The 10,244-nt window shown below is 43.1% G+C and overlaps 1 protein-coding gene across 2 annotated transcripts in view; it reads left to right on the top strand.

Annotated features, from left to right (window-relative positions):
- The first annotated feature begins 472 nt into the window (after positions 1–472).
- RAB3GAP2 (RAB3 GTPase activating non-catalytic protein subunit 2) overlaps positions 473–10,244 on the top strand; it is a 44,472-nt gene continuing 34,700 nt past the window's right edge. For both annotated transcript variants that reach the window (XM_075267094.1, XM_075267093.1), the window contains exon 1: positions 473–659. In XM_075267094.1, the coding sequence (XP_075123195.1) occupies positions 563–659 (97 nt within the window). In that variant the 5' untranslated portion in view covers positions 473–562. The remainder of the gene's footprint in view (positions 660–10,244) is intronic.

The following is a 10,244-nucleotide window of genomic DNA, read 5'->3' as shown; positions in this document are numbered from 1 at the left end:
CACATTTTGTCCCTCTTTTTGTTCTTCAGCCTCTTGTGCCAAGACTCAGTGTCTATTCAGACCACACCTGTAATATCTGTCTGAGGTAGAACTGCAAGACCAGATTTACAGCAGTACCACATTTCTATCTGGGTGCGGTATATTTTTGTCAATGAGTGTATATAAAGGTGAGCAGAACTAGACTAGGGCAGATTTCCAGGCCTCCATCTTGCCCCATGATTGTCCCTAGTTTTCTATCTCTAGCTGATACTAAATATTCCTAAACAAAACTTACCACTTTGTGTGTATTGGCAAATTTGCCAGAAAGAAAGATGGCGGAGAAGAGGTCAATCTCCGGTCATGTGACGTTGCCTTGTTGCCATGGAAATAGAAAAAGCTGCAGAAGCCTGTACCGCTGGGTATCGGGGATGCGGGATGGAGATTGGCGCATGCGTAGACTTCTTCTGAGTTCACTGACAACTCACCAGAATGACGCACTTCCGGTGTATCTGCGCCGCAGCTGGAGGAGGGTGACGGGAGCCGGTGCCGGGGCTGACAGGCGGGGAGCCTGAGCGGAGGCGCAATGGCCTGTACCCTGCTGGAGTTCTGCCGCTTCCAGGACATTAAGGTGGTCCGGGACTTCCTGTTCCCCCGCCTGAGGGAGGAGAAGAAGAACACTGGTCAGTGCTGCGTCTGTATATATATATGTATACAGTGTCCGGGTGTAGTGTGTGTGTCATCTACTGTACCCCGGAACCAGCACTAGACATAACATCAGGTGCTGCCCCCTGTCATATGGGCGGTGCTGAAGTGTATCCCCATAGTAATGTCTGCCTGCTATATATACTGTACCCCATAGTAATGTCCTCCTATTATATATACTGTACCCCATAGTAATGTCCTCCTATTATATATACTGTACCCCCATAGTAATGTCCTCCTATTATATATACTGTACCCCATAGTAATGTCCTCCTATTATATATACTGTACCCCATAGTAATGTCCTCCTATTATATATACTGTACCCCATAGTAATGTCCTCCTATTATATATACTGTACCCCCATAGTAATGTCCTCCTATTATATATACTGTACCCCATAGTAATGTCTGCCTGCTATATATACTGTACCCCATAGTAATGTCCTCCTATTATATATACTGTACCCCCGTAGTAATGTCCTCCTATTATATATACTGTACCCCATAGTAATGTCTGCCTGCTATATATACTGTACCCCATAGTAATGTCCTCCTATTATATATACTGTACCCCCATAGTAATGTCCTCCTATTATATATACTGTACCCCCGTAGTAATGTCCTCCTATTATATATACTGTACCCCATAGTAATGTCCTCCTATTATATATACTGTACCCCCATAGTAATGTCCTCCTATTATATATACTGTACCCCCGTAGTAATGTCCTCCTATTATATATACTGTACCCCATAGTAATGTCCTCCTATTATATATACTGTACCCCCGTAGTAATGTCCTCCTATTATATATACTGTACCCCCGTAGTAATGTCCTCCTATTATATATACTGTACCCCCGTAGTAATGTCCTCCTATTATATATACTGTACCCCCGTAGTAATGTCCTCCTATTATATATACTGTACCCCCGTAGTAATGTCCTCCTATTATATATACTGTACCCCCGTAGTAATGTCCTCCTATTATATATACTGTACCCCCGTAGTAATGTCCTCCTATTATATATACTGTACCCCCGTAGTAATGTCCTCCTATTATATATACTGTACCCCCATAGTAATGTCCTCCTATTATATATACTGTACCCCATAGTAATGTCCTCCTATTATATATACTGTACCCCATAGTAATGTCCTCCTATTATATATACTGTACCCCATAGTAATGTCCTCCTATTATATATACTGTACCCCCATAGTAATGTCCTCCTATTATATATACTGTACCCCATAGTAATGTCCTCCTATTATATATACTGTACCCCCATAGTAATGTCCTCCTATTATATATACTGTACCCCATAGTAATGTCCTCCTATTATATATACTGTACCCCCATAGTAATGTCCTCCTATTATATATACTGTACCCCATAGTAATGTCCTCCTATTATATATACTGTACCCCATAGTAATGTCCTCCTATTATATATACTGTACCCCATAGTAATGTCCTCCTATTATATATACTGTACCCCCATAGTAATGTCCTCCTATTATATATACTGTACCCCATAGTAATGTCTGCCTGCTATATATACTGTACCCCATAGTAATGTCCTCCTATTATATATACTGTACCCCCGTAGTAATGTCCTCCTATTATATATACTGTACCCCATAGTAATGTCTGCCTGCTATATATACTGTACCCCATAGTAATGTCCTCCTATTATATATACTGTACCCCCATAGTAATGTCCTCCTATTATATATACTGTACCCCCGTAGTAATGTCCTCCTATTATATATACTGTACCCCATAGTAATGTCCTCCTATTATATATACTGTACCCCCATAGTAATGTCCTCCTATTATATATACTGTACCCCCGTAGTAATGTCCTCCTATTATATATACTGTACCCCATAGTAATGTCCTCCTATTATATATACTGTACCCCCGTAGTAATGTCCTCCTATTATATATACTGTACCCCCGTAGTAATGTCCTCCTATTATATATACTGTACCCCCGTAGTAATGTCCTCCTATTATATATACTGTACCCCCGTAGTAATGTCCTCCTATTATATATACTGTACCCCCGTAGTAATGTCCTCCTATTATATATACTGTACCCCCGTAGTAATGTCCTCCTATTATATATACTGTACCCCCGTAGTAATGTCCTCCTATTATATATACTGTACCCCCGTAGTAATGTCCTCCTATTATATATACTGTACCCCCGTAGTAATGTCCTCCTATTATATATACTGTACCCCCATAGTAATGTCCTCCTATTATATATACTGTACCCCATAGTAATGTCCTCCTATTATATATACTGTACCCCCATAGTAATGTCCTCCTATTATATATACTGTACCCCATAGTAATGTCCTCCTATTATATATACTGTACCCCATAGTAATGTCCTCCTATTATATATACTGTACCCCCATAGTAATGTCCTCCTATTATATATACTGTACCCCATAGTAATGTCCTCCTATTATATATACTGTACCCCCATAGTAATGTCCTCCTATTATATATACTGTACCCCATAGTAATGTCCTCCTATTATATATACTGTACCCCCGTAGTAATGTCCTCCTATTATATATACTGTACCCCATAGTAATGTCCTCCTATTATATATACTGTACCCCCGTAGTAATGTCCTCCTATTATATATACTGTACCCCCATAGTAATGTCCTCCTATTATATATACTCTACTGTACCCCCATAGTAATGTCCTCCTATTATATATACTGTACCCCCATAGTAATGTCCTCCTATTATATATACTGTACCCCCATAGGGCTGTCCACCTGTTATATATACACTGTACTGTACCCTCCATAGTAATATCTGCCTATTATATATACTGTACTATACTCGCACAGCTGCACATTACAAGTTGCCCCAGTTATACCTACAGGATCTATGTAATGTGTCATTCCCCCTGCGGAGGTGCTGCAGTGTGATGTAACACCTGCACACTGCTAGATCACATCTGATCAATGACATTCTATCAGTGCGCCCCCCTGTGGTGGCCGGAGACGTCCTCTACTCTTACTGATGATGTCATCTGACAGTAGCACTGAGCGGTGCCCCCTACACCGTGGGAAAGATCCGTTTTTTTTATTTGATATGTCCAAATTCACCAATGATGAGAGGAGCAGTACTGTAGTAGTAGTGGTAGTAGTGGTGGTGGTATTTGTAGTAGTAGTACTGTAGTAGTAGTAGTGGTGGTATTTGTAGTAGTAGTAGTAGTACTGTAGTAGTAGTAGTGGTGGTATTTGTAGTAGTAGTAGTAGTACTGTAGTAGTAGTAGTGGTGGTATTTGTAGTAGTAGTAGTAGTACTGTAGTAGTAGTAGTGGTGGTATTTGTAGTAGTAGTAGTAGTAGTACTGTAGTAGTAGTAGTGGTGGTATTTGTAGTAGTAGTAGTAGTAGTAGTACTGTAGTAGTAGTAGTGGTGGTATTTGTAGTAGTAGTAGTAGTACTGTAGTAGTAGTAGTGGTGGTATTTGTAGTAGTAGTAGTAGTAGTAGTACTGTAGTAGTAGTAGTGGTGGTATTTGTAGTAGTAGTAGTAGTACTGTAGTAGTAGTGGTGGTGGTATTTGTAGTAGTAGTAGTACTGTAGTAGTAGTAGTGGTGGTATTTGTAGTAGTAGTAGTACTGTAGTAGTAGTAGTGGTGGTATTTGTAGTAGTAGTAGTAGTAGTAGTACTGTAGTAGTAGTAGTGGTGGTATTTGTAGTAGTAGTAGTAGTAGTGGTGGTATTTGTAGTAGTAGTAGTAGTACTGTAGTAGTAGTAGTGGTGGTATTTGTAGTAGTAGTAGTACTGTAGTAGTAGTAGTGGTGGTATTTGTAGTAGTAGTAGTAGTAGTAGTACTGTAGTAGTAGTAGTAGTGGTGGTATTTGTAGTAGTAGTAGTACTGTAGTAGTAGTAGTGGTGGTATTTGTAGTAGTAGTAGTAGTAGTAGTAGTAGTAGTAGTACTGTAGTAGTAGTAGTGGTGGTATTTGTAGTAGTAGTAGTAGTACTGTAGTAGTAGTGGTGGTGGTATTTGTAGTAGTAGTAGTAGTAGTAGTACTGTAGTAGTAGTAGTGGTGGTATTTGTAGTAGTAGTAGTACTGTAGTAGTAGTAGTGGTGGTATTTGTAGTAGTAGTAGTACTGTAGTAGTAGTAGTGGTGGTATTTGTAGTAGTAGTAGTAGTACTGTAGTAGTAGTAGTGGTGGTATTTGTAGTAGTAGTAGTAGTACTGTAGTAGTAGTGGTGGTGGTATTTGTAGTAGTAGTAGTAGTACTGTAGTAGTAGTAGTGGTGGTATTTGTAGTAGTAGTAGTAGTACTGTAGTAGTAGTAGTGGTGGTATTTGTAGTAGTAGTAGTACTGTAGTAGTAGTAGTGGTGGTGGTGGTATTTGTAGTAGTAGTAGTAGTAGTAGTACTGTAGTAGTAGTAGTGGTGGTATTTGTAGTAGTAGTAGTAGTACTGTAGTAGTAGTGGTGGTGGTATTTGTAGTAGTAGTAGTAGTACTGTAGTAGTAGTAGTGGTGGTATTTGTAGTAGTAGTAGTAGTACTGTAGTAGTAGTAGTGGTGGTATTTGTAGTAGTAGTAGTACTGTAGTAGTAGTAGTGGTGGTGGTGGTATTTGTAGTAGTAGTAGTAGTAGTAGTACTGTAGTAGTAGTAGTGGTGGTATTTGTAGTAGTAGTAGTATTTGTAGTAGTGGTATTTGTTGTTGAGAGTCACAAGAGGATATTGGGAATTGCAAAAATCACATTGTACATATACAGGCTGTGGAGAATATCCCAATACAGGTTGCTGGGGCAGTCTGATTAGAGCGCCCACTGCTGGAGCGTCCTGCAGTGACACTTTATCAGGGAGTTGCTATGTTACCTCACTAGGATTGAATCCACCATGTGCCTGTATTGGCAGAGCGGAGATCTCAGATGGTGCGGGCGTCGCTGGCACTTCAGTCCTGCAGAGAGATATCCGGGTGCTGGTGGGTGGTTGTATCTGCTGGGAGGCATGGCGGCCGTTCTGGTATCAGAAAATATACGGTATATATTGTGTAACCTCCTCATGCAGTGTAAGATCAGGCCTGAAGATCTCTGCTTGTTGTCAGTGAATGGGGAGCCAGAGAATCAAAGAGAATCACATGTGAGAAGTGTCCTGTGACCAGTCATAGCTGCTGTAAACCTATGTGGGGGACTGGTTACTATATATATGTGGGGGGCACTGGTTGCTCTCTATATGTGTGTGGGGGGTACTAGTTACTCTCTATATGGGGGTACCAGTTACTCTCTATATGGGGGTACCAGTTACTCTCTATATGGGGGTACCAGTTACTCTCTATATGGGGGTACCAGTTACTCTCTATATGGGGGTACCAGTTACTCTCTATATGGGGGTACCAGTTACTCTCTATATGGGGGTACCAGTTACTCTCTATATGTGTGGGAGGTGCACTGTTTACTCTATATATTTGGGGGATACTGGTTACTATATATATGTGGAGATTACTGGTTGCTCTATATAGTTTGGGGGTTTCAATTACTCTCTATATCTGGGGGGGCACTGGTTACTCTATGTGTGTGGGGGCATTGGTGACTCTATATATGGGGGTACTGGTTATTCTATTTGCGGGGTACTGGTTGCTCTCTATATAATGCAGGGGGCATTGGTTGCTCTCTATAGATGTTGGGGGTACTGGTTATTCTGTATATTTGGGGGGGGTTTGGTTATTCTATGTGGGGGTCACTGGTTGCTCTCTATAGATGTGGGGGAACTGGTTACTATATACACTCACCGGCCACTTTATTAGGTACACCTGTCCAACTGCTTGTTAACACTTAATTTCTAATCAGCCAATCACATGGCGGCAACTCAGTGCATTTAGGCATGTAGACATGGTCAAGACAATCTCCTGCAGTTCAAACCGAGCATCAGTATGGGGAAGAAAGGTGATTTGAGTGCCTTTGAACGTGGCATGGTTGTTGGTGCCAGAAGGGCTGGTCTGAGTATTTCAGAAACTGCTGATCTACTGGGATTTTCACGCACAACCATCTCTAGGGTTTACAGAGAATGGTCCGAAAAAGAAAAAACATCCAGTGAGCGGCAGTTCTGTGGGCGGAAATGCGTTGTTGATGCCAGAGGTCAGAGGAGAATGGCCAGACTGGTTTGAGCTGATAGAAAGGCAACAGTGACTCAAATAGCCACCCGTTACAACCAAGGTAGCCAGAAGAGCATCTCTGAACGCCGCACAGTACGTCCAACTTTGAGGCTGCAGATGGGCTACAGCAGCAGAAGACCACACCGGGTGCCACTCCTTTCAGCTAAGAACAGGAAACTGAGGCTACAATTTGCACAAGCTCATCGAAATTGGACAATTGAAGATTGGAAAAACGTTGCCTGGTCTGATGAGTCTCGATTTCTGCTGCGACATTCGGATGGTAGGGTCAGAATTTGGCGTCAACAACATGAAAGCATGGATCCATCCTGCCTTGTATCAATGGTTCAGGCTGGTGGTGGTGGTGTCATGGTGTGGGGAATATTTTCTTGGCACTCTTTGGGCCCCTTGGTACCAATTGAGCATCGTTGCAACGCCAAAGCCTACCTGAGTATTGTTGCTGACCATGTCCATCCCTTTATGACCACAATGTACCCAACATCTGATGGCTACTTTCAGCAGGATAATGCAATGCCATGTCATAAAGCTGGAATCATCTCAGACTGGTTTCTTGAACATGACAATGAGTTCACTGTACTCCAATGGCCTCCACAGTCACCAGATCTCAATCCAATAGAGGAGCATCTTTGGGATGTGGTGGAACGGGAGATTCGCATCATGGATGTGCAGCCGACAAATCTGCGGCAACTGTGTGATGCCATCATGTCAATATGGACCAAAATCTCTGAGGAATGCTTCCAGCACCTTGTTGTATCTATGCCACGAAGAATTGAGGCAGTTCTGAAGGCAAAAGGGGGTCCAACCCGTTACTAGCATGGTGTACCTAATAAAGTGGCCGGTGAGTGTATATATATATATATATATATATATATATATATATATATATATATATATCTACCGTATATATAGAGTGGTTTCTATATGGGCTGAGGCTCTGGCCCCTGGATGTGACTATTATGTCACTACAGTCCCCTGACCTGTGATTCCGGGAGCTTGTATGATGGTGAGAAGTAATAGTGCCCTGCTAATAATAGTGTAATAGTCACACTGATTTATATGGCACCAACATATTCTGCAGCACTGTACAAAGATTGTCATCATTGACATCAGAGCTCACAATAGGGCTGGGCGATTATGACCCCAAAATCAGAAATCACGCTTACTATTAATGAATGTTCATTTTAGGACGCTCCTCTTTTTTTTTTTTTACATGTCACACCCCCTATTTATTTGCCTCTGAATTTAGGTTTTGGGTATTGACCTATCTGCAGTCCTGCCTGGATAGTGTACGGGAGATATTCCTGAGCCAATGGCAGTGTCAGATACTGATGGGTAACCATGAAAACACGGGGAGAACATACAACCTTCATGCAGGTGTTGGCCCAGGCCTCGGTTACACCCCGGGCCCCTATACTGCAGGGCAGCAGAGCTATCCAAAGAGCCATAGCAGTGGTGTATGGCACCATATTACGGGGGTCTGAGCTGTGGCCCCCCACCACTTCTGAGAATGAAGGCGCTGCAGCAATGACTCAGCACTGCGGCCCTATCAGTAGAGGCGCTCCCTGGTCTATCCGCTGTGGTGCAGTGCCGCAGCATTACTAATCCTAAGTTTAGATTCACATCCCATTGTAAACCTGTCGGTGACTCATAGCCCGTCCTATATTTAGACCGTGCGCGCTCAGCCCTGTGATAGTCAATATGGTGTCGAGCGATTGCTTTATAACACCTTGATGGGCTGATCAGGCGCTGACAGTCAGTGATGCCAGGTATGAAAGCAAAAATGACAATGGGACTGCCGACATTTCCTTCACAGGGGGACAGATGGCGTCATGCTGGTAAAGGTTAGACGGGAGGGATGTGAGCAGTGACAGCGCGGTCAGCCACTCGGATCCCTCTGAAGTACATGTGTGGCAGCCTGCGGAACTACAACTCCCATCATGCCTTGGCAGCTGCAGTCTACCGATAGATTTGTGGCCACTCACTGCTGACAGTTATGAAAATTAGGCTTTGGGTGCCGCAAGGGAGGCCCCATTCATGGCAAGTGCACCAGGTCTTAAAGGGTTTTTCCAGGACTTTTATATTGAAGACGTTTCATTATGGTAGGTCATCAGTATATGATCAGTGAGGCTCCGACACCCGAGACCCCTCTGATCTGTGCTCTGATGATGTCACGTTCATCAGTCACATGGTACAGAAGCAGCTCAGCCCCATTCAAGCGAATGGCACTGAGCTGCAATACCAGGCACAGTCTTTACGATAGGTGTGGCGCTGTGCTTGGCATTCAGCTCTCCCCATTACATTTTGTCACCACTAGAGGGCAGATCTGTAGACACCTCCTGTTGACTTAGAATAAGTTACACCTCCAACCCCTAGTGGTGACGTCAGGCAGCTGAGATTTGTACAGGAGCGCCAATTTTTTTTTTACTACACCCCCAACTGGGATCCCTTCCCTGCTCCGACCAATTTTTTTAATTTTTTAGAAGTGATGAGCAGCTTTAGCAATGGCCAACGTTGTGCACATTATTATCTCCGCGTTGCAGTATGTATCAGTGCTGTGTACCCAGGAGTGTACGCCTTCTCTCCTACCAGGGGGATGTATGATCTCATGTAGGACCCGTGTTCTGTGCGTGTTGTTGCGCCGCGTCCTCCTTCCGTTCAGCAGATGGGTTTGCAGATTTCCTTCTCCTGTGATGCCTGTGGTATCAGACGAGGCGGCCGCTGGAATAGCAGTGACTCATTCTTAATGGAGACGTCAGTCGCACCGCACTGAAGCTTACTAGGCCACGTGAGCGGCCGTATATGTCTTCAGTATATTAGTAATTTTATGTTCTATTAAATACTCAGTGGAGGAGTCACAAATTTAGTAATCCTGAGATGTGGACTGCCTAATTGTCAAGGAGTATTCAAGACCCAAATGTTTTGTCTTACAGATAACCCAATAACAGGATTGTCCCTCAGTATCTGATCGGCGAGGGGTCTGACCCTTGGATCCTGCACAGATCCGCTACACAGAGGACCAGGAATGGAAGCTGTGTGACTCTATTCAAGTAATAGGAACGGAGCTGCAATGTCCTGGCACCGCCTTTATGGAGGGGACGGGGCTGCAGCTCTGAACTGATTACTTAAATAGCAGGAGACGGCCTCCACTGCTGGTATTCCAGGGCCCAGTGATAGCCAGCTCAGTGGATCTGTGCAGGGTCTGGGTATCAGACCCCCCCACACCCATCAGATATTGATGACTTATCCCGTGGATAGGTTAGCAGAATCAGAAATACATTTAGGGCTGAAAAACCTCTTTAAAGGGATTATATAATTAAAATCACATTTTTTTTTTCTCAATCACACGTAGGAATATCCTTAAGAAAGCCTATTCTTCTCCTACCTTTAGATG

This window comes from Leptodactylus fuscus, chromosome 3, assembly GCF_031893055.1.
Source record: "Leptodactylus fuscus isolate aLepFus1 chromosome 3, aLepFus1.hap2, whole genome shotgun sequence".
Taxonomy (NCBI): Eukaryota; Metazoa; Chordata; class Amphibia; order Anura; family Leptodactylidae; genus Leptodactylus; species Leptodactylus fuscus.
Note: the sequence above shows the minus strand (reverse complement) of the source record. Positions and strands in the feature narration are given on the sequence as shown.